Raw genomic sequence first — 25005 nt, forward strand, 5'->3', positions numbered from 1 at the left:
ATGGCTCGTATGTTCAAAAACCTCTTTGGAACCGCAACGCACCCACCCGAGTCTAAGGACTTCAGGAACATGCGCTACAATGATCTCTATGACCTCTGCAATGATGAGGAAGACCGACCTCAAACAGTTGGTGTCAAACAACAGCAGGTGACTCGTGAATTTCATTGATGATCTTGGGTTCAATTATCCTGTTACCATTCTCGATTGACTCGGTCCGTGTTTTCCAGTTCCGCAAGGTGACGGAAGCGGTTGGCAAGGGAGATTTCACAGTTTACGACCATATTATAGGTCTCAGCCGACCCCCATCGGGCTCAGGTTTCCAGGTAAAGTGCTTGCAAAGATCTCTCTGGCAGGACCTTTGTTCATGTAAATGATCAATTATGTGCCTTTCAAGACGGGACAGAAACCGCTTGACATTTTGAAACATAGTGCCTCCGAAGTTGTCAACAGAGCAACTTCTCTATCAGCATGCGAATCATCGCTTAGGTCTCAAGTATAATAATTTGTTGCTAGTGGAGAATCGGCTACAAAAAGTTGGTGTGGGATTCTTTCAACTTGTTACATTAGAGAGCTGTTTCACAAGATTAAAGCCACTAGTGCGTTCCAAACCATGTGTAGCTTTCCTTCGATCATACATACATACATGTATGTATGTATGTATGTATCTACACAGTTTTTTTTGGGGTGAAAAGCAGTATCTCATTTATAAAATGTACATGTCCCGAAATGGAGTACCTACTACTTAAAACTAGAGACGTTGATAAAACACTTCGAGCTGGGCTAGAGGAAGATCTCCAAGAAAAATACATCTTGGAGAGATCGATGCAGGGAGGGGACAAAAGAAATGTTAAACATCCATTGAGGGTGTCCATACTATCGAATGTTATGGGCATGATATAAGAAGTGTCGGCACGGGCTGTAGAAGCGAAATGTCGGGGAAAGGTTGGAGCCAAAGGTGCGCCCTAGGGAGAGGATTCTTCAGCTAAGAGGGCTCGGGAAATGATCGCGTGTAGTGGGAGAATTGAGCTTTGCAAGCTCTGGAGAGAGAGAGGGCAAAATGAGGAAGAAGGTGGAGGATGGAGAAGAAGATGATGAGGTGGCATTTTGGAGCTAGAATGGACTAGAGGCTCAAGGAGGCTTTGATACCACATGTTGGGGAGTGGGAGAGAAGATGAACATCATGGAAGAGAGTGTGGGAACCAAGTGCAAAATGTTCCATTGATTTGAGAGGAAATCCTCTCTTTTATAGAGAGAGAGAGGGTGGCCTAGATCATAGGCACCTCTCCTATATATATCATAGGGACTAAGGCACCTCCCCATGTGGGGGCCTTTGCATTACATCATCACTTATGTCATAGTCTAGCAACATCATAGTACTTCTACACACACATATACACACACATGATCATAGAGCAAGCCCTTGATCACACAATTCCCAATAGGTCATTCCTCAACACAAACCCTATGATCAAATCGTGGGTTGCGACAATCTTCCCACCAGGCTTAAAATGGAGATTGCAAAAGCATTTCTCCTACCTTTTTAACCCCTTCCACCCCTTTTAGTTATGAATGGTTGGTGGACGATTAATCACATCACACCTCCCACTATGAGATGCACTATTAGATGTGTGCTTCAACCATCGCTCTTGCATCACTATCCAATCATGCCATTCTGGATGTTGGAAATCAGAGTCCTAGTGTGAGTGTTCTTTGGCAGGGCATTTCATCACCCAGCAGCCAGCAGATTTCGGGAGCAGCAAGGCCTACATCCAGGAGGCAGAGAAGTCCCATTGGTGCTGCAGACTAAGCTCATCTAGGGCTGGAGCCTAGGCTGTCTTCTAGGGCAGCAAGGTGCTGAGGTCTTTGGATGGAGAGTCTACATACGCTTGAGGTGGAGCACGCGGGCTTAGTGATCTAGAGATATCCGACAGATAGTAGAAGTACCTTGTGGTAAAATCAGAGGACCACATCCTTGTGGGACTCCGGATCTATCTTTTGTATTGTGTCCATAGATTTGGATGGAAATATATTGTTTTGGTGGTTTCTATATGTGGCTGGATTCTTGTCTATTTACTAGTCTCTGCAGATCTATTTGAAGCACATAAAGTTAAGAAGTTTGTGATTCCACACACCAGTGTGAGCTCTGTTGGTTGATTTCTAACGGACAACCCAATCCACCATGTGGATCTTGACAAGATGCAAGTGAAGTTTGACTAAGCTAGAAAATCGTTTTCGAAATAAGAGACTTAACTTAAATTCTTAAGCAAAACTTTTGTATATGAAGATGGAGGAAGGAGAGTCACTAAGTGAACACCTGAGCTCTGAGAAGAGCATGAACAGAGTACAACTTTTCAATTCATCTGGGAGGCCTGGGGCCTTTCTTTTATAGACTAGGCCTAGCAAAAAGCTAGGGCCTGCTTTCTAAAAGCTACTTTTACATGAAAGCCAAGCTTTTACTAAAAATTCTATATCTTTACATTTGAATCTCGGATTTCCGTGGGATTTGTTGAAACAGGTTCGTAATTTTGTGTTTCAATTCTGTTGGGTATCGCAGGAGGTATTTTGGGGTCCCTATTAGCTGTTGGACTTCGTCATCTCGGCATATTTCTTTCCTTTCCTTCCGACTTGATATTAAGTATTCATTCAAACGATTGAGCATTTGTTCTATTGTTGGCAGCTTGCATTCCGTTGCAGTATATTGGGCAGCAGATGACCAGCCAAAGGAAGATAGAGGGAGGAAAGGCAGTCGAGAGAGCCAGAGAAGGCAACTGGGACGGAAGGTATCATCCATAGTGGGAGGCCTGCGCATAAGCTCAAGCCAGGGAAGGCAATCGAGGGAGGGAAGGCATACATAGATCGCAGAAGGAAGCACTGATGGAGGCATCGATTTATATGGAGGCAGAGGGCGGTGCAGAGAAGTCTAGAAGGCCACATGGCACAAAATCCCTCCCCACAATTCATCCCTGCCCCTCCCCCCTCCCCCATCTTTCATGCTCTAATACCATTTTTCACCAACTGGGGGCCCCTATTGCCCATTCTGTTTTGCTCTTGGAATGTATATCCTACCAGGGTCACTATCTCCATGACACTTGTCCTACTAAGGAAATGTGACCCTTAGGTTACGGACGTCTGAGGTTAATTCATGCGTGTTCGAACTTCGGTCTTGCTCCTTGAATGTAGATCCTACTAGGGTCATTGTCACCACGACCATATCCTAGGTGATGTAACAACAGAGGTGATGGTCATACTAGCCTAACAGCCCACGTATCTTTTAAACCTCATCGAATGGTCCAACTAAACAACAATTTGTACGAGAGACATCTAGTCTCTGATTGCTGGACCAGAAAAGAGCTATCTTATGCCAGTGCATCATCTAAGCTTCCTTGTTGAGGTTTAATAGACACTTTATGTTTGCGAACTTAGAATCTAATGTCACCACAATGTAAATATCCTAAGTCAATGTACAGTTGACCATTTATTTGATCATAATTAAAGAGTTTTATATGTGTTAATTATGGTCAAAGAGTTCTTTTAATGGTCAAAGAATTGACTACGGTCAAAGATACTTGACTACGGTCAAGTAAGCCTGACTTTGGTCAGGGAGACTTGGTTTATTACCAAGAGGGTTAACTGCGGTTAACCAGAGAACCACAGAGCTGGCTACGGTCAGAGAGTGTTGACTTCGGTCAACAAGACTTGGCATGCGCCAAGAGGGTTAACCACGGTTAACCAAGATGTGCCAACTTCGGTCAACAAGACTTGGCATGCGCCAAGAGGGTTAACCACGGTTAACCAAGGTGTGCCAACTTCGGTTGGAGAGACTTGGCTATAATTAAGGCGCCTTGACCCTTGGTCAAAGCTTCTTAATTATGATCAAGAGCGTTGACTTCGGTCAACTAGAGAATAAATATATATTTTTATATTTGTTATGTGTGCACATGTATTCAGTGGGGACGCCCACCGTGACTAGAATTAGTCCACAGTGTGTTATTTGCATGCAAAGCGCTAACAATTAATGGGTGCCATGGTGGTGCGCTTTAATTAATTGTTGCAGGTACTAGGAAGAGTTATTTTTCCTAAGCGCTACGGGAGCCTAACAAGCATCTAGGAGGCGGTTCGCGTGACCAAGTGCTTTGAAGACTCCGGAGTGGCCCTTAGTGGCATGTAATAGGACTTAGTCTAGATTTTAGACAAGTGGCATGTTGCCAATTTGAAATGAGCTTGAAGCTCTTGTAATATGGATTCACGTTGGATTTTGTATCAGGCAGCTCTACGCTGAACTCTTGTAACAGATTCTCTCTTCAAGAAATAAAATACCTTCGGGGGGGTCCAGCCCGACATGTTGTCCTGGGCCCTAGTGTCTCTGTTGAGAGAGGGAGAGAGGGATAGCAAATGAGAAGTGTTTTGGGTGTCCTTTGCGGTTAGTATTTCATTGGTATCAGAGCATGGCTCGCCTTCTTTTTGAAGGGGGTGACGTTCTAAAGCTTAAAGGCTGTGACGACCCAGCAAGAGAGTAAAAGGATTCGACGTTAATTCATGAAGGGAGGATGGCGTTGGCTCAAGAGATGGTAAATAGTATGCTTGGAGCTTCAAATGTGACGGGATAAGAACGCACAGTTCGAAGCCTGAGACGTACGTCGTGCCCGAATATCCAGAGACCAGCAAGGAGTTTACTTCTGCCCGGTACTATCTTCTATGCACGGGGCCTTGCAACTCAATAGCAAAGGGAATGTGCTCACAAGAACGCAACACTTTGGGAAAAATACCTCCGTCGAACGGCGAAGGGGTATCAGGGAGGTCACTAGATGGTATGCCCAAAGGAGTTCACGGAAATTTTCGATGTCCTTGTGAAGGCACAGAACAATGATCGGGCGCGGGCGTGGCACTCTGCACAGGCAAGTTGATGTGATGGTGCGACGACAGACGTGACCCAAGAAATTTTCTTTCTTTCTTTTTCGTCGTCAATTATCTGCACTGCACATAGAAGGCTCCAGCGATGCGTGACGCCGACCAAGTCAGCCAACATTGAAAACCTTAGGCTTACGTGGCATAGACGCTGACGTGGCCAGGTGCCAGTTAGAAGTATATGTGGCAGATGAGCAGCAGGCAGGTGACGTGGTGCTTACACGTGGCACACAGGTGACGTGGCAACCACACGTGCGAGCTGACGTGGCAGCCAGCAGGTCCAGCTGACGTGGCAGTGACACGTGGCATGCTGAAATGGCACAAGCATGTGCAGAGAGCAGACACATGGCAGCCAGCCTGGGAGGCCAGTGGTTAAGTTAACCCTGGTACAGTTAATCCTGGTTGGTTGACCCGTGGTTAGTGAAACCGTGGTTAAGTTAACTACAGCTAGTTAACTCTGGTTAGTTGAACCAGTACCCAGTTAGTTCAACCTTGGTCCAGTTAATCTGGCCTAACCAGACCAGTCTGGTTGGTGTAACTAGACTGTGACCAGTCCAGTTAGTCTAGTTGCAGACTAACCAGACTAGAGCCAGTTAGTCTGGTTAGAGTAACCAGTCAGTTACTTCATCTGGTTACTGTTCCCAAAAAAAAAAAAATTAGTTGCAGAGACTGTTTCTGCTAGCATTTTTCACTTATCTGAGAAAGTATCTACTGTCAGGAACAGCAGACATCAAAGGAAAAATCAGAGATTTGCAGAAAAAAAAAAAATGCATGCCTTTGTGTTCAGAAAAAAGGAATCAGATGCATTCTGAGTGCTTTCTGCAGCAGCTAGAAAAGGGGCAATATAGTTGTTGATGCTTTGGCAACTTTGTGGGTATATGCCTTGAGTTGACAGCCCAGTACTGGCATAGATTGTGAATGCAAGACACCTCTTGTTGAGGTAAATTTTCTCTTTGAAAAGCAAAGGCAGCGTGCATCAGTTGCATACACAGTGTGTGTGTGAGAAACTTGCAGATCTCAGACGAGTTGTAAGAAAATGGCTCAATCACCTATTCAGTGGGATTCACAAGATAGGGATGTACATCCAAGACAGAGAAGTGTGCAACAAACTCAGCAAGAATTCGAGCAGATGGTACACACTCGTATACAAGAGATGGAAAATCTCAGAAAGGATCCAAGGGCTCAGCATTTGTTTCAAGCAGAAGCTATGCCTAATGTAGCATATGATGTGCCAATGCCAGAGGCACACTCTCGTGTACAGCCAGAGAAAGAGAGATCTCATAGGGGACGCAGATGGTGCGCACTCGTATACAAGAGATGGAAAATCTCAGAAAGGATCCAAGGGCTCAGCATTTGTTTCAAGCAGAAGCTATGCCTAATGTAGCATATGATGTGCCAATGCCAAAGGCACACTCTCGTGTACAGCCAGAGAAAGAGAGATCTCATAGGGGACGGTCTCATAGCAGGAAGAGATCGAGGCATTATCATCGATCTCCTAGTCCATCACCGTCTACCTCGAGTTCGACTTCTGTATCTTTTTCTTTATCAGATAAACCATCAAGGAAAAGAAGGAAACACAAGAAGTCCAGGAAGAGTAAGTCTTCCAGAGAGACCAAGGAATTCAAAGAGGGAGGTAAATCTGTCAAGTTTATGACCTACAATGGACAGTATGGTCATACAGACAAAGCATTGCAGTTCATCAGGCAGTTTGATGCTGCATTTGGTACATAAAAGTTTTCAGAATCCTCCAAGTTAAGAATGGTCAGTTTGCACTTGACAGCAACAGCTAGTGCATGGTGGAGTGCACAGACCACAGATGGGTCAGCCCCAAAGAGGTGGAAGGACTTCAAGAAAGCCTTCTACCAGCAGTTTATGCCTAAACAGTTTAGAGACCATGTTCTTCAAGATTGGGACAGTTTGCATATGGATGCAGGAGATACAGTGGATGTGTACAACCAAAAGTTTTGGGATGCTTATTTGCAAGTTGCATCTTTCAAAAAGATCTCCCAAAGGAACCCAAATGAGAAAGTACAGAGTAGAATCCAGGCAGTAGTGAATGCTTTGGGAGGGGCAAAGAACATTCAAGACCTTATGCATTCAGCTTCAGTAGCTAGTCTTGTGCCGTTACAAGATCCATCTACAGTACTATCCTTGCATGCAGGACGTGCTGAAATAAAGAAAACTGATTTTTCAAAATCAGAAAAGAAAGAGTACCGCAAGGTTGAAAAGAAAGGGTTTCAGCCTCAGAAGCCGAGGGGTACTCAGTTTTCAAAGTCATATAAAGGAAAATCTCCATTCACCCCTGAACAGATAGCTGAATTCCGTAGAGATGGGAAATGCTTCAAGTGCAGCAAAGAGGGGCATGTGGCTGCCCAGTGCCCAGAAAAGCCTTCAACTTCGAAGGGAAAAGAGGCAGAGAAGCCACAGGGACCGCAAAAGCCAATGGCAGGAGGAATTCCTGACATACTGGGTCATGTTTCAAACCCAGAAGAACGAGAATTGCTGCTATCATGGGGCAAAGTCAAAGACCAGCAAGCGCTAATTTTATTTGATCTAGGGGCTACTGATAATTTCATATCAGAGGACTAGCCCTGAGGCTGGGAATAAAGACGGAGGAGTTGGGCAGGGCTTTGGATGCCGATCAAGATGTTCTGTGGGAATCCTGTGCCAGTCGCTCCCTTGATAGGAAAGCTCCGTCTTCATGTACAGAGTCATGTGGATCAGGAAGACTTCTTCATTTCTCCACTGAAACATCATGATGTAGTCTTGGGAATGCCTTGGTTTCATCGCAAGGCAGTGAAGTTGACTCTTCCTGAAAGAGTGTTGGAGTTTGTGGGGGGAAAAACCAGCGTTTAGTTGCCAGGAATAAAGGGGAGACTATCCCCATTGTATCTGATGTTACATGTGGTAAAGCAATAAAGTCTGCAATTTCCGCGTACATGGTTTTTGTTAAAGAAAAAGAGAATGATATGCATGCTGAAATGAATGATGCAGACAAAGATAAGTTTCAGTTTCTTGTAAACTTTAAAGATTGCTTTTCCGATGCTTTGCCAGGGGAGTTACCCCCAGAGAGACCAGAAGATCATCAGATAGAGTTAATGCCTAGTAGTGAGCCACCAAACAGACCACCTTGTAGAGTCAGTGCGACTCAGAGAGAGGAGATTATGGCTCAGGTACAGGACTTGCTGTCCAAAGGGTTGATTCAGCCCAACTCGTCTCCTTTTTGTTCCCCTGTACTGCTAGTACAGAAGAAAGATGGCTCATTTCGTATGTGCGTCGATTACCGTGCACTGAACAAAATGACCATCAAGAATAGATTCCCTATTCCGCGCATTGATGATGTGCTGGATCAGTTAAATGGAGCTTCAGTTTTCAACAGGATAGACTTAAAGAGTGGCTATCACCAAGTGAGGATACAGCCTCAAGATGTGCACAAGACAGCGTTCCGCACTACATTCGGGTTGTATGAATATTTGGTGATGCCTTTTGGATTGACCAATGCCCCAGCTACCTTCAATAGGATGATGGATCACATCTTCCGAAAGTACATGCATTTCACGGGTACTTTCTTTGATGATATCCTAGTCTTTTCAAAGACAGAAGAAGAGCACAGGGAACATCTTGCTTTGGTATTTCAAGAACTTCGAAATCATCAGCTCTATGCAAATAGCAAGAAAAGTGAATTCTTCCTGGAAGAAATCCATTATCTGGGGCATATAATATCCAAGAATGGGATATAGATAGATCTATCAAAGATCCGTGCCATTCAGGAATGGGCAGAGCTGAAAACTGTGTATGAAGTTCGAAGTTTCCTAGGTCTATGTTCTTACTACAGAAGGTTTATCAGGCATTTTGCTGATATCGCAGCTCCATTACATGACCTTACTAAGAAAAATGCAGCCTTCACATGGGGAATATCACAGAAGAAAGCATTCAATACACTCAAGGAGAAGTTGACTACAGAGCCTATTCTTGTAGTCCCGGATCTTTATCAACCTTTTGATGTTGATTGCGATGCTTGTGGAGAGTGTGTTGGGGCTGCATTACATCAGAATGGACATGTAGTAGCCTACGAGAGCCGAAGATTGCGTGATGCTGAAAGATATTTGGGAATCTATGAGAAAGAGTTATTGGCTGTAATTCATGCCATCCATACATGGAAGCACTATCTTTTGGGTGCAGATTTTACAGTTAAAACAGATCACCAAAGTCTGAGATATTTTCTAACTCAAACCAAGCTTTCTGAGAAGCATATGAAACGGGCAAACATGCTGTCAATGTATCATTTTCAGATTGTCCATACCCCAGGAATTCAGAACAGAGTGGCAGATGCCTTGTCCTGAAGACCCCAGGTCAATAATGTGACTATTGCTTATCATCAGGACCTAGAAGGCATGAGGGAGCAATATGCTAGTGATGCAGATTTTGGTGAGATTTTACAGCAAATGCAAGAGGGGCAATCCACCAGTCACTATTCCTTGAAAGATGGGTATCTAATGAAAGATGATTGCCTATGCATCACCCAGGAGATGAGGAAAAAGATTTTGGAGTAATGCCATGCACCTCCCTATGTTGGACATAGAGGAATTACAGCAACAACTCTAGCACTAGAGAGGTATTTCTTTTGGCCAGGGATGCGGAAAGATATACATCAGTTTGTTACTGATTGCCTTACGTGTCAAAAAGTGAAGTATGATAGACGGAAGCACCTGGCCTACTTATGCCTCTTCCCGTGCCTCAGGCACCATGGGAAAGTATTACAATGGACTTCATTTTTGATTTGCCAAGATCAAAGTCAGGGAATGATGGGATTTGGACTATCATTGATAGATTCAGCAAGCAAGCTCATTTCATTCCGGTTCGCAAAACCATAAAGGCAGATCATATGGCTAAGCTTTTCATGGCATAAATCTTTAAGCATCATGGTATGCCTAAGTCCATTGTTAGTGATCGAGATCCCAGAATAACCAGTCTATTCTGGAGAGCTTTATTTGATAACATGGGGACGAATCTGAATTTTTCTTCTTCTTTCCATCCCCAGACAGATGGTCAAAGTGAGGTAGCAAATTCTACAGCATTGGATATGGTGAAATGCTACGTGGGTGACCAAGGTTCAGACTGGGAAAAGTACCTACCATTGGTAGAGTTTGCTTACAATAATACAGTACACAGCTCTACAAGGAAAGCCCCCTTTGAGGTCATCTATGGAAAGATGATTTTGCCACCTATCCTGAGGACCAAGGACGAAATATTTGCAGCTGATCAGTTTGTGAGAGACCTCCAGACAGCTTACAGCCAAGTCCGAACAGGAATCGAAAGGTCTCAAGAGAAACATAAAAGAGCTGCAGATAAGCATAGGAGACAGTTAATCTCAAGGAAGGGGATTGGGTACTTTTGAAGTTTGAAAAAGCTAGGCTCCACAAGTTTAAAGGCAAACAGAAAGTGTATACAAAGTTGTCTCCTAGATACTATGGCCCTTTCAGGGTTACAGAAAGAATAAATGAGGTTGCATACAGGTTATCATTGCCAGAGCATTGGAGGATTCACAATGCATTCCATGTGAGTCTTCTAAAGAAATTCCAGGGGCCAGAGCCTACAGAGCCAATATCAGAGGATCCACCAGAAGTGGATGAGCTGGAGGAGGTCCTTCAGCCAGAGAAAATTGTGTTACCATACTGTACGCAAAGGCCCTCAGGGCAAGGAGTTTTACAGGTATCTTGTAAAATTCAAGAATTATACGGCATTAGATGCCAAGTGGATGGACGAAGACATGTTATCCGATCATCCATAGCTTTTGGATGTTTACAAGGAAGCTTTTCAGTTGAGGTCAACTGAATAGAAGCCGAGGGGATGTCACCACAATGTAAATATCCTGAGTCAAAGTACAGTTGACCATTTATTTGATCATAATCAAAGAGTTTTATATGTGTTAATTATGGTCAAAGAGTTCTTTTAATGGTCAAAGAATTGACTACGGTCAAAGATACTTGACTCTGGTCAAGTAAGCCTGACTTCGGTCAGGGAGACTTGGTTTATAACCAAGAGGGTTAACTGCGGTTAACCAGAGAACCACAGAGCTGACTACGGTCAGAGAGTGTTGACTTCGGTCAACAAGACTTGGCATGCGCCAAGAGAGTTAACCACGGTTAACCAAGATGTGCCAACTTCGGTTGGAGAGACTTGGCTATAATTAAGGCGCCTCGACCCTTGGTCAAAGCTCCTTAATTATGATCAAGAGCGTTGACTTCGGTCAACTAGAGAATAAATATATATTTTTATATTTGTTATGTGCGCACATGTATTCAGTGGGGACGCCCACCGTGACTAGAATTAGTCCACAATGTGTTATTTGCATGCAAAGCGCTAACAATTAATGGGTGCCATGGTGGTGCGCTTTAATTAATTGTTGCAGGTAGGAAGAGTTATTTTTCCTAAGCGCTACGGGAGCCTAACAAGCATCTAGGAGGTGGTTCGCGTGACCAAGTGCTTTGAAGACTCCAGAGTGGCCCTTAGTGGCATGTAATAGGACTCAGTCTAGATTTTAGACAAGTGGCATGTTGCCAATTTGAAATGAGCTTGAAGCTCTTGTAATATGGATTCACGTTGGATTTTGTATCAGGCAGCTCTACACTGAACTATTGTAACAGATTCTCTCTTCAAGAAATAAAATACCTTTGGGGGGGTCCAGCCCGACATCATGTCCTAGGCCCTAGTGTCTCTGTTGAGAGAGGGAGAGAGGGATAGCAAATGAGAAGTGTTTTGGGTGTCCTTTGCGGTTAGTATTTCAATCTAGAAGTACAATGCCCATGGAAGGATAAGCCCATGAAATACCTGTGACTTCTGCCCTAAAGCAGTATCTCAAAGTCTCAACTGCAAAGAGAGGTTTGCAGGTGGATGTGGGGCAAACATACCAGAGTAAGTGAGAGCGCATCTCACACACAAAAGTTAGAGCTAGCAGTGTACCGAACCAGTGTAAAGAAGGCATGGTTTGGTCCTAGGGGATGGGTGCAATCTATAGGATTGCATCACGAGCTCTTTTTGGCCTTATTAAGAGAGTTCAAAAGACATGAGGGTTGTATTAGTGAATGTGCCTAGTTAGATGGGCGTGTCTTATCACTAGTAGATAACTATCCCCCATCCATCTACATCCCCTGTCCCATTTGCGTACATCACTTTCAAGGGTGCTCTTTGCCATTGGAGGGTCAAAATGTTTGTTAACGTGTTCTTTCCTCAGCATTTCATTTCTTATGGCGTATTATGACTGCTGCCATTTATGCAATTTGGTACGCTACATTAAGTTTTCAGTCACAGTTGAATAGGTTTGACGTTTTAAGTGCGCTCTTGATAATATCCAAATGGGTTATTCTAGAGATGCCTCTTACTTATACACCTTCCATATCATGGTTCTGAGGAGGTGTGAGTATGGCATTTTGAAAATGCAGGTGGAAAATTTTCCTGACACTCCAAGATGTCCTTCAGCAAAATTGCGCAGTAGAACCCCAACACCTCAAGCATTGGCATTGTGGAGACCACCTAGTGCTGGGAGAGCTAACAGTCTATCAGCACGGTCAGGAACTCCAGGTGATGCATCCCGTCCAATGACAGCTGTGAGAGCAGCAGGCTATTCATCTAGGGTATGATCCTTTGATCTAGAACTTCGCTTTCAACCAAAGTGGAAAATTTTGATTGCAAATGCTCAACAAATTTGCGAAATTGAAAGCCAGGATGAAATTTTCACTATTTTCATGGGTTGGTTGTTTTGTCAATTACCTATTCTGATCGAAAAAAAATTGTGGATGACATCTTGGGCAGGGTAGCAAGTTCGATCCTCTAAGTCAAGGTTCAAGGTCTTTGACTTCTCTGTCACAAAGAAGAGATGAAAGTAACCCAGAATTTCAGATGCGAGAAATGGAGTGGCTTGTGCACAAGCTTTTGGAAGAAAGTGCAGCTGCAAATCTTGCTGTAAATGCATTTAATCCTTTGCCTCATTATATCTCAATGTAAATTTGGATTTTGAAAGAAGAAGCACAGGATGTCAACGGTTAATGTTCTTCTGGACTGGGTTGAACTTTTGTGCTTCCAACACTTCCTCCTCTCCTTGTGGTATACACACAATGTACTGGCGAGAACCACCCTAGAGCTGGTTTGAAGTTTTATGCTCCAAGGCTCTTCCCTCTCCTTGTGATCTTATTTTATGGTATAGATCCTTCGGTCTGGTAAGGATCAACCTAGAGTGGTTTAATATTTTGGCTCTGGAGTTACAAGGTTGCGATCTAGAAAACTTGCTCATCAAACAACCCAGTGTCAAGACTTGTCCTTGTTGCAGGACGTGTCCATAGTTTGCATGTTTTTGTGAAAGCTAGATCCTATTCACATGTGAAGAAAAGAGGTTATGCGGTGGAAGGTACCGAGTTACTGTGGATGTCTCATATGTGAGAGGGTGAATAAGGACTTACAGTAGTGAGCTTGCAGACACATGTTTGAATTTCAAGCTTGGCATGAATGTTTTTTTTGACAGGGAGACCACACAATTGCCTTAGAAAAAGCCAAAGAAGCAGGGAAGAAAGAAAGGATGTTATGTAGGCATCGAGAGCAAGCTGGTCTTGTAAGTTTGGGTGAAGGCTAGATTTGCATTTTCCCCTTCTTATGAGGAAAGCCCAAAGTCAATTTGTAAGATTCTTCCTCTAATGTAGGAAAGATTGTAATCAGTTGTAATTTGGGTTGAGCATCTAATGGCTATTTTATGATGCAGGTCGACCAGCTGAATGTTGAGCTTACATTTGCTGTTTGCTTTAATCTGGGATACCAATATCAAATGAACAATCTTTTCTCAGAAGCCTTGAGCACATATTCTCAAATAGTAAAGAACAGGCAGGTATCTAATTAGTGATATGCTACTGAAAAATCTCTCTCTTGCTGTTTTGTTAATATTGTCTTTTTGTTAAACCTTAAATCTTGAGCGGAAAACTGAACCATTTAAATACAGTGAAAGAAAAGATTCACTTACTTGCATTGTATTATTGGAAGACTCAATGAATAACTTCTAGACAAGGGTGGTGATGAACATTGTCCATGATTTGTTTTCTTTTTTTCTCCCAATGAAAAGACTTATGCTAAGTAGGAAAAAGGCCCCAAGAGCAAATGCTCGTGCAAGAGTGCATCATGCATAGCATGAAAAATAAAATATCCTAAGTGGGTCAAAAACCTACTTATCAAGAAGAACCAATAAAGCTCCAAGGTTGAGGCTGAAACTGCCACCTCACACTATGGTGGACCTCGAGAAAAAGGAAGCCTTTGAGGAAGATAGTCCTCGTGGCGACGGCCGCCCAGGAGGACGCTTGCATGCTTAACCAAATGGCCATCCGAGTGTGTACAGTGTACTCTTGGCCCAAGACATGGTATGCCTGCCTTTTTTCAGCAGATTCTGATTCACTTGCTAGAGATGCCAAACATATGTATTGGCAAAATATTCCAGTATTGGTGAAACCCCATAAGACAGATTTACTTGATGTCCCTTTAACCAATATGGAATTCAAGACTGCACTTCTTGCCCTCCACAAGGATAGATGCCTGGGCTTAGATGGATTGCTTTCTGGGATATGAATGAGAGCCATATTACCTCAGCATTGCAGGGCATTTGGGACTCTGGTATGATGCCTGATCCACTTACAAAGGGTCTCATTCATCTTGTCCCAAAGGGAGGTTGCATAAATTTCATTTCCCAATGGAGACCCATCAGTCTACATTTGCAGTCCATTGTTCCTGATCTTATTCATGATACGCAGCCTGGCTTTGTGCAGGCGGAAGCATTTTTGATAATATTTTTCTTTCTGAGAAGCTTTAAATTGGGCTACACACAGTGGCTAAAGTAGATTGTAGTTTTTTGGAAGGTACCCTTGGATGTTTCGGATTCTCAGATGCATGGATTAGAGGGGTTTCCTCTGTATACAAATTAGTCAACAATCAGGCGCTTATTAGAGGAGAAAGGGAGAAGAGATTTCAGATTTCCAGATCAGTTTGTCAGGGACCCCTTTCTTGTATTTATTTTGGTTGAAGCAATGAGCAGATTTTTGAGATTCCAGGTGGACATTATTGGGCTGAGACTTCCTCTTAGACAGGATGAGGAGCTCTTGGATGGTGAGTTGGTTGATGATACTGCTACCTTTTTTGGATGCCAACGCACTGAACCAAGTGCACACATCAATTGTTACAAATCCAATAGCTTTTGGATTAGTGATGAGGACACTCTAGCCTTGGGGGCTGATTTTGGTTTTACTTGGATCCACAGGGGTGTCCCTATCAGGTACCTGGGCTGCCAGTTCAGTGTGGGCATATCTCCATCACAACAATTCACTCCTATGCTAGAGACTGTCAAAAGGAAGCTTCTTTTTTGGAGCTCAGCCAAACTTGACCTCGCTTCCAAGCTAGTGGTGGGCAACCAAGTATTTGTGGCCATGGCTTGGTTTATTATTCTTGTTGGTGCAATTCTAGGGACTACATCACTCTCCTCAAAAGACCAATAAGGAATTTCGTTTGGAGTGCTCTAGATGGTTCATCAGATACCAGAGCTAGGGTGGCTTGGGAGACTCTTATTCTACCCAAGTGGGAAGACGGCCTCAATATTTTAGATCGAGACTTGTAGAGCAGAGCTTTATTATGCAAGATGGTGGTTAGAGGACTCTTGTCAGGGCAGGAACCTTGGAAGGATTTCTTCATGAGATGCATACAGTCTTGCATGCCTTCCAATTGTACCAGATGGGAACGATAGTACCAGATGACTTTTTACATTAGTCCATCTCAGAGTATTTTTCCCCTCTTATGGTTGCTATCTTGAAAGCGTGGGCCAGCCTCAAGAGTACTATCATCATGACATATTTGCAGATCTAGATGTATGGAGGCTTTGAATGGTTCCCAAGTCCACCACGCACACACATTGGCTAGTATCTCTACGGACACGGTACATTCTTTGGTAGCCATTTGGGGGACTGCACAGGGGTCTTCACAAGCAGCCTCCACCAAGAGGAATGTTTTCTTGAGGGACTGAAGGTGCTCTCCCCCACATGGTTGAGGTGGCACTATCATCCTCAACCTTGGTTATTTTCTTGCTTTACTAGAAGAGCTTGATTTTGCCATTTGGTTTCATTTTCTCATGCCTTGCATGTTGTACATATCCACTTAGCTTTGCTCTCGGAGGTTCTTTCATACTTAATAGAAGTCTCAAAAAGAAAGGAAAGGTGGGCAAGTAGGGGCTGATCCAAACTTGGACCTCCACAGGTTCAATGCAATCCCTTCATGAATAGAAAGCCCGAAGAAAATAGTGATTTTTCTATCCTGATGGACTTCCAGAGGGACTTCCTAGAGTCTTCTCTCTCCAAGACTAAAGAAATTTGAAAACTCTCCTTTGGTGGGCTTCTAGCCCCTAAGGATGAGCTAAAACCTCTTGGCATTGCTCACTCTGTAGGGTACGAGGACATCCAGGGGAGTTCGTCGTTCAGATAGATAGGATTTGAACAACAAACTCATGGATGGGATCTGATAATGACGATTTTGCCATTTGGTTTTATTTTCTCATGCCTTGCATGTTGTACTTCTCTACTTGGCTTTGCTCTCGGAGGTTCTTTCATACATAATGGAAGTCCCTTCTCACAAAAAAGAAGAAAAGAAAGGCAAGGACGACAAGTAGGGGCTGACTTAAACTTGGATCTCCATTGGTTCAATGCAATCCCTCCATGAATAGAAAGCCAGAAGAAAATAGTGATTTTTCTATTCCTAATGGACTTCTAGAGTGACTTCTACAGCCTTCTCCAAAGAGATTTCTTCAAATTTATAGAAATCTGAAAACTATCCCAATGAGGAGCTCCGGTGGGCTTCCAACCCCTAAGGCTGAGATGAAACCTCCTAGCATTGCTAATTGTGTAAGAAAGGAAGGACCTACTTAGGGTATGAGACATTCAGGGGAGTTCGTTGTTCAAATAGGTAGGGCAAGAGTTGATCTTCATCCATACTTCGAACTTCATGGAGACGGTGTGGACACGTGGCCAGGTCATTGATGGGAGATGATGACGATGATCATTGCCTAGATAGCTAGTTCCAGGCAGGCCATAGAGCAGACCATATCAGCCTCAGAGACACTAGCCAACATTTGACTAGATATTATTCATACTCTTAGAGGTAGACTCCAGGGAGATTCGGATTGCACTAGGCATAGGAGGGAGGCTTTTATCAATATATAGGAGCCATGCCCCTTTCTTCATTTTATAGATGGTGGTATGATATGGCATTATAAACCAACGGAGTGGCTATTTTTTAATCCCTTTGTACGAGATAATCCCAGCAGCCAGGGGGATATCCTTGTGTATTTATATTGTACCCTTCATTGGGGTGTAGTGGTTGGTGTCCGTGTCACTAAGGAATTAATTAATAGAAGTTTGTTTTCTCTGAAAAAACAAAGAAATGGGAGGCTCTTCTTACGCTTCCCTATTTCAATCCAATCCTGCTCTGCAGGGTCCCAATGCAAACACTTTATGGGGATACCTCCATTAAACCGAATCCTCCATGACTGTTCTTCGGGCTTGGGCATAGACACCAACCTAAAGTGAAGAAACATTGCTGCACATGTCCTTAACCTTTGACAAGCTAAAAAACAAGGTCCACAAGGAAATATATATCCCTAGATTTAGATAACCTACTTCTAGAGTAAACATTGAAAACCAAGGCATCCCTATCTAAACTTCATCAGAGCCCTATGACCTGAAGTGGGATACCTGACCTTGTTAAAGCCCCAAGCCATCTAGAGTGATGGTAAAGCTTGCCATCTATGAGAACACAGTCCAAGGGTAAGGCCACATCGATCTGCTTGATCATTCTTTCAATTCCTATGAGTTGACGGACCAACTGAAGCTTATGATCATCTGGAAGGTTTTTGAAATCTTTCCAAGAGACCATAGAGAAAGTGGTTTCTTTTTTCCATGTAGACCACGGCATGTTGCCATAAGTGCCAAAGACCCTCCGTGGTCACCAACGTATGAGGTCGCTCCACATGATAGGTTGCTTGTCAATCTCTTCCTGTGAAGAGGGTGGGATTCTCTCAAGATTAATGTTAAAGCCCATCAAGATGGCTGCCACAGAGGGGAGGAAGGAATCTTAAGTGCACCGAGGTAAAGATCGACTTGGTATTGTCTGTCCAATCACCACCTAAGGAGGGGGAGCAAAACTATATGCAACAAAAAAAGAAATCTTTCCAAGGCTTTTGTCCTAGAAAAAGCCACGTGACTACAACCTTGCAAAGCAAGGCCTTGCACTACAATTCTGGATCAATGAGATTGAGACTCCCTTCTTGTGTGGGGAGAATCAATGTCTCCCAAGTCGCTTTGGCTCTAGTATCTGTAGAATCATTAAGTTAACTCCACAAGAAAGTCCTTATTGACCTTTTGAACTGAGTGATGCATTCCCTAGGGTGGCACTAGGAAGAATAAATAAACCAGGTATGGCCATCAGTATTTGGTTAACAAATACCACTCCGGATGCGAGGTCAAATATAGCTGAACTCCAAAAAAAGAGTTTTGTCTTGATACTCTCCAACATATGAGCAAACTGCTGCGATGGAGAGAATCATGCTGACCTAGCAGCCCAAATATCTAATAGAGAGACTTCTCAAATCCATGAAACCAAAATCAGCCCTCCAATTTGGGGCGTCCTCATCACTAATCCAGAAGCCATCGGATTTATTCCAATTGATATGTGCACCTGAGAACAAAATAAATCCAAGGCTGTCCTAAAAGATGTGAGTCTGGGCAGTGGCGTCCAAAAAAACAGCAGTGTCATCAGCAAGCTCAATGTCCTAGAGCTTCTCATATTGCCTCTAGGGAAGCCTCGGTCCTATATTGTCAACTTGAGATCTCAAAAAGATGCTCATAGATTCAGCCATGGATAAGAGGGTGCCTCTATTGGACTGATCATCTAGAAATCTGAAATCTCTCTCCTCTGACACCTCTGATAAGCATTGGCTGTGGGCTGATCTGCACATAGGGAAGAGATCCCTTTGATCCAAGCATCTGGAAAACCACGGACATGCACAAAAGCCGTTTGGATGAATGAGATCTAGGAGAAAAGTGTGCAATCGCAAACTAATAGTTTTTGCCAAGGTCTTATGAAAAGTGTCCAAAAGAGTGATTGGCCTTAATTTGGGCAACCAAATTTCTGCACACTCCCTTTGGGATAACATGAATGAGACCCTCTATAGGTGAATTAGGCATTGCACCAGAATCCCAAATGCCCTGTAGGACTGAAATGACATGGTCTCCAATCATGTCCCAAGAGAAATAAAGGGGGGGATCAATTCATTTGAGCCAGGACACTTGCCCTTATGAAGGGCAGAACATACAGAATGGTAAAAGGTGCATCAAGTAAGAATCTCATATCTGGTTTTCACGAATTCTACTCTCATATCTGGTTTTCACGAATTCTTGAAAAGTGTTGGAGACATGTGCCTCAACCCTCCAAGGGTTGGCCTGATGACACGTGGCTCATGAGACAATAGTCTCATAGACAATAAGGGGATTGTGATGACCTTGGATATAAGGCCTTGTGAGAAGACATCGTCATATCCCAGCCGGCACTTTTAAGTCTTGAGGAGGAGTGTTTGCTTATGGGGCGGGTTTACACACATGCTCCCTTAGGGAGCTTTGACATTGGTATTAGAGCAGGCATAAGACTGTTTGCAAATTGTGGGTTTTTGCACAGTTGATACGTGACAATAGATCTATGGAGCGATGGCTAGGTTGGTCGTGCTCTATGTGCCCATGATTAGCGGCAATAGCTATGGGATGTGGTGATTGAGTTGACGGCCATGTCGTGAAGACCTTGTCAGCAGTGTAGAAATGGGCGGCGGTTGATGTTCCCGTTGATGGATCCACGTGCTGTGCACTCATGTACTCACTATCAACATGAGTTGCCTAGAATATACTGTCTGATGGATTTTGGCCCATGGAGGGGGATTTTGGAGAAATGTGCCTCAACCCTCAAGGGTCTCATGAATGACACGTGTGCCATGGGACACTAGTCCCATAGACAATAAGGTGGTCGTGATGGCCTTGGATATAAGGCCTTGTGAGCTTTCTCAAAGTCCAGGAGTAGAATGGCAAGCCTATGGCCATTATGCATGGCCCAGTCAGAAGCCTCCCAAAATGAGAAGATGTTATCGAAGATGCTCCTGCCATGTGTCTGTATAAGATTTGAAAGAAAGGGCTGCAAATGTAGGCTGATTGCTTTTGCTAAAATTTTGTACAAAGTACCCAGTAGATTGATGGGTCTCACTGAGACACTAAATTTCTGCAACCCCCTTTTGGGATAAGATAAATGAGGCCCTCCGTAAGTGAGTCTGGCATCTCACTCGAGTCCCAAACGCCCTGCAGGGCTGAGGTAATGTGGTCCCCAATTTGATCCCAAAATGAAATAAAAAAAGAGGGAGTAAGCCCATTTGAGTCAGGGCACTTGCCCTTGTGAAGGGCAGAAAGAGCAGTCATGGCAAGAGGGGGTGAAGGGATGGACACATCAACTTGAAGAAGGGACATACTATATTGGAAGTGAGGGAGAATAGGAAATCAAAGTACAAGAGCGGTTTCTATACAAGAGTGAGCATGTCGCATCACGAAAAAGCACCTCCTTTTATACCAAAAGGAGGGGCTCTCCTAATAAATGCATCATCCCACATGCATCGTGTGTGTGGAGGCACATTCCATGTGAGCTAGGTGGGTACACACTCTCAATAGCATGTGACAATACTATTGTCTCTGTGCCAACATGGACTTAGGGATGTGTCTGTAAAACTCCGTCTGAGTCAACAAGCTGTGAAACACTCTCCTTACTATGTCTTGGGCCAAGAGTAGAGAAGAATTGTTTGTTGACTCTACCTCCCGTCTGAGTCCAAAATGACTCTTTGGCATACTCTGCTCTCTGATCTAACATTGATTGTTGCTGAGCCCTTGCTATAGCAAGGCACTCCTGAACCCAAGCATCTGTAGGCCTCTTCTGCTCTTCCGACGTGACAATGCTTTGAAGATCAGAGTTGGGGGACTTTCTGAAGGATGGTACAAAGAGGAGGAATCCTTTAGTGACACTTTAGCACCTTTTGGTCCCCCGTGGACATTAATAGACTTTCTTTCTTTCTTTCTTTTTGCATGTTGAAAAGAAGAAAGCAGAGCATGGGTAGGAGGGAGGCGATCAAGCAAGAGGAGAGGAGAGGATGTATTTGACACACGTTGAGGGTCAGCACAGGAGCTGAGCTCAAAGAAATGCGAAGTTTTAAGCTTAGGCTAAATACATCTGGTATTTTGATTTCCAAGTCTAAAAGTACTAATTATAAGAAGATCTTTGCTTAATCTATATTTGTAGGAATTTGACTTGCCTTCTTGGTGTTGCATTATATAAGAAGCATACAATTGTATCATGCCTTTTGCTTGGCTTTTTAATGTATATGTTGGGTTGTCGGGACCACAATTCTACATGCTTTGAAAAACTTTAACTTTGAAAAGGACCTAGCTCATTGGGAAATTTCTATAAGATTCTCAAGAAGGAAAAGCTTGAATTTTTATGGGACTTCATGTGTCTTAACAAATTCCATTTTGGTAACAAAAAATAAAATTGTGGAAGTTTTAAAAATGTGCAGTTCACACAAGGAGGCAGAATACGGATCAACATGGGATACATATATTACAAGCAAGGAAACTACCCTTTGGAAATAAAAATGTATAGAATGGCACTTGACCAGACTCCAAATTCTTATAAGGAGACACGCTTTAGAATCATGAGAAACATTGGGAATGCCTTAATGCGAATAGGGCAGTATCAAGTTTGTCCCCTCACTCTCCCCAACTTTTTGAGTTTTTAAAATATGGTTGTGGATTTTGTTTCTTTTTTGTGTGATCTTTGTGATTTGGAGAGGATTTTAAAAATGGTATTCAAGCCTGCCTCAAACCTTGAGAGTTTCCAAAAATACAAAGATGTTTTTTTCCTTCTTTGTGCTGACAACACATTTTTTACAAAGGGAATTTCTTTAAACTGAAGCATCAATCTCAACATGCAGCATTTTTAAAGTCTATATCGAGGGTTAATCTCGTTTTGGAGTGGTACAAGCCACGTAGTACTCTCACTTTCACACAGGATACCGACCATTATTTTTCATGGGTTTGGAAGATCCTTCATACAACAGATTTTGTACATTATCTTAAACAAATATGCTAAAGTTTTGAATTTGAAGCAAATGTGCGATGAGACTGCATATGGTATGTGGAGAATTATTTCATATATTTTGCCACATGGAGGAGGTCCAAGGTCTTAAACTTTTAAGTCACTCTTTTGCGATTGATGCAGATGCCATGAGAGTTTTATCTTTGTCATCACACCAACCATTTTGGGATATAGGCCCTTTCGATTCGTTTGGAGTTTTGATTGTATAGGGGAAGCAATACTGTACTGCGATATAGAAAGATCTAGTGAGAAGGAGATCTTTGGCATCAATGTTTTGCTTATCCTCTATGTGCTCTAGGAGAGTTGCAAGATAACTACCACAAATGTGGTCTAGGGAGCAATCAAAGTCATACTGGTAGTATGTGGAGAAGGTTGTCATGCATGGTTCGAGGGAGTCTTAGATCAAAAGAGGAGTGGGAATGGTTTGCTCCTAGCATAAGGGGCTGTACTTGTGATAAAAAAGCCTTACACGAAGGTAGGGGATCCCATGACATAGTCCACTATACTATAGTCACCCCCATGTGGGCAGCATGTATATCTTTGACCATGGCCACCTCTTTAGTGGTGCACATAGAGCAAATACCTCCCGTATCACATGATTGTGGATCTAGTATGTATTCTTTGACCTACATCTGAACTCTCCAAGCGGAAGATCTAGTAGTGCTAGGGCATCTGCCTAGAAATATAAGATCTTTGCCTATGTGTCCTTGGTACTAGCACTTTAATCTTGCTGAGTTGGAGAGCGGGATCATCTTGTAGCCTCTCCGTTTGAAGGCGTCGTTTGAATTCGGTTTGAAGTAGGTCCCATGTTGCGTGTTCTTCCACGAGAAGGTCTAGGTACCATTCTGACGCTTCATCAGCTAAGGCCATTGGAAACCAAGCCACCTTGGTTTCATGGGATTGATCGCCACCTGCTCGACGGTGCGGTAACAAAATGCTGGAGGAAGCGGGCTGGGTTTCCCCTACCATTATATTTGGGAAGTTCCAGTCTTCCCAAGGGGTGTCGGCCTTGATTGGCCACATGAGCAGCACTGAATGTTTCATGGCTGCTTATTTTTTTTCATATCCTTTCAGATTTTCTTTCTTAGACCTGCTATGAACCATGCCGTGAGGTACTTTGCATCTGGGCATGGGTCACATTTGGTGATCAATCTCTTCATCTTTCCCAGGTATGCGTACATCTTCTCTCCGGCCTTATTCCACAGTGAGTTGGACGTCACCTTGCTGCATGTATCTCCTAATGTCCTCTCAAAGTCCCAAGATTGCTTAGTCTTTCCCTCACCCTGAGGTGGTCATAACGTAGTTGGATGTGTATGGAGGGCACTAGCATGCTGTAATGTACACATATGTGATCTGGGGTCTCTTGAGTCCGATCTACATATAATGAGCATGCTTATCTGTACTAGTAACGATGACATGTGCCTAGAGATGGGAGAAAAAGAGAACTTCCACTACTTCCAACCCCCGCACCCCTCTGTGTATAGGGGTCTCCGATCTATATGTGGACTAACATGTGTACCCATGTGTTTGGAATAATGCAAACCTTTGGATGGTGATTATGGGCTGGTTACTTTGGTGCATGGTTTTCATGCACGCTTATATGTTGACAAGGTAGCCACATCGATTCTTGGAGGGAGGGCTCGTGATCGTGATTATAGCCGTTCTTCTTGAATGATTATTCTTGGCCATGACCTTAATTTTAGGCAGCATCTCCTATGTTAAGGGCTGATCTATCCATTTACCTTTTTTGGGTGATTCTAGCTCTTTGGTGATCTTTTGGCAACTCGATTGTCGATCTACCTTTTGAGGTTTGACTTATATGCTTTGACTTTGGCTCGTCACTCTTCGTAGTCACTCTCCAATAAGAGCCATAGGTTTGAGGAGAGAATTATGTTGGTTCTTCTATTTTGCAATAGATCTCCAATGTTGTTGAATCTACCAACTTGTGGCTATGCTAGTTAGGCCTATCAAACTTTTTAATTTCCTACAATTGGTGTCAGTGCTTGCTCAGCCGCCTACTTGTATTTCTTAGCTCTACACTAGTCTAGATCTTGCATGTGGGGGGATTGGAACTTGGAGGGAACTAAGGCGGAAGTCAAAGGAGGGTCAGGGGCAGGGGGTGTCTTCTTGTGAGGATGGAGGATCCATAACCTTGAGTGGTACCCATTAGGGAACCCGGGCGGGCCTAACTGAGGGTCCAGGACGTGCTGCTGCTAAGGATCCTAGGCGCACTGCTGAAGCCAAGTGTGACACTGGAGATGGCCTAGTAGCGTGTGTCAAAGATGCAAGGCGAGCAGATGGTGCTGAGGGAGCGGTACAAGGAGGGGCCGCACCAGAAAACCAATTGGGTCTCTTCTTCTTCCTTGGGCAATCTCTAGCAAAGTGCCCAAGGGCTCTGCATATCCTGCACTAGTCCTACTTGCCTGTGATCTCAATTCTCTAGTGAAAGAAAGAGCCATCCGGACGTTGAAGCATAATATGGTCATCCATGATGTTAGGCTCACATACTAGGCCCCTAACTCTGGGCACCCCATCTGACCTGACTACCTCCGTTGCTAAAGAGGGCATGCCGGGGAGGGAGGTGATCTCTGCAACCAGACCAAAGGCAGCTCCAATGGAGGGAAGGAGTCGATGGTAGATCCTCCTAGAGCCTAGCATCAGAGGGTTAGCCTTAAGCACTGTAGCTGCAGACTCTGGAGTATCAAGACCTCCCGGAAGAAAGCCTCACCCCAATAAGTGAACGTCAGTGAGACGGGGTGCAAGGTCTCCAGGTAACAATGCGAGCATCCAGTCCCTTGCCTATAGCCTTAAGGATGGAAACCATAGATGCGGGCATGAAGAGAAGTAGAGAAG

At 43.7% G+C, this 25005-nt stretch overlaps 1 protein-coding gene across 1 annotated transcript in view; it reads left to right on the forward strand.

Annotated features, from left to right (window-relative positions):
- Window positions 1–25005, forward strand: part of LOC147901222 (uncharacterized) — an 89714-nt gene continuing 64709 nt past the window's right edge. Inside the window, exons 1-7 of the mRNA XM_087376372.1 lie at window positions 1–167; window positions 206–323; window positions 12348–12539; window positions 12718–12867; window positions 13424–13510; window positions 13658–13780; window positions 21572–21754. Coding sequence (XP_087232498.1) covers window positions 1–167; window positions 206–323; window positions 12348–12539; window positions 12718–12867; window positions 13424–13510; window positions 13658–13780; window positions 21572–21754 — 1020 coding nt within the window. The remainder of the gene's footprint in view (window positions 168–205; window positions 324–12347; window positions 12540–12717; window positions 12868–13423; window positions 13511–13657; window positions 13781–21571; window positions 21755–25005) is intronic.

This window comes from Dipteris shenzhenensis, chromosome 6, assembly GCF_047967505.1.
Source record: "Dipteris shenzhenensis isolate YYH24624 ecotype China chromosome 6, Dip_SZ_1.0, whole genome shotgun sequence".
NCBI lineage: Eukaryota > Viridiplantae > Streptophyta > Polypodiopsida > Gleicheniales > Dipteridaceae > Dipteris > Dipteris shenzhenensis.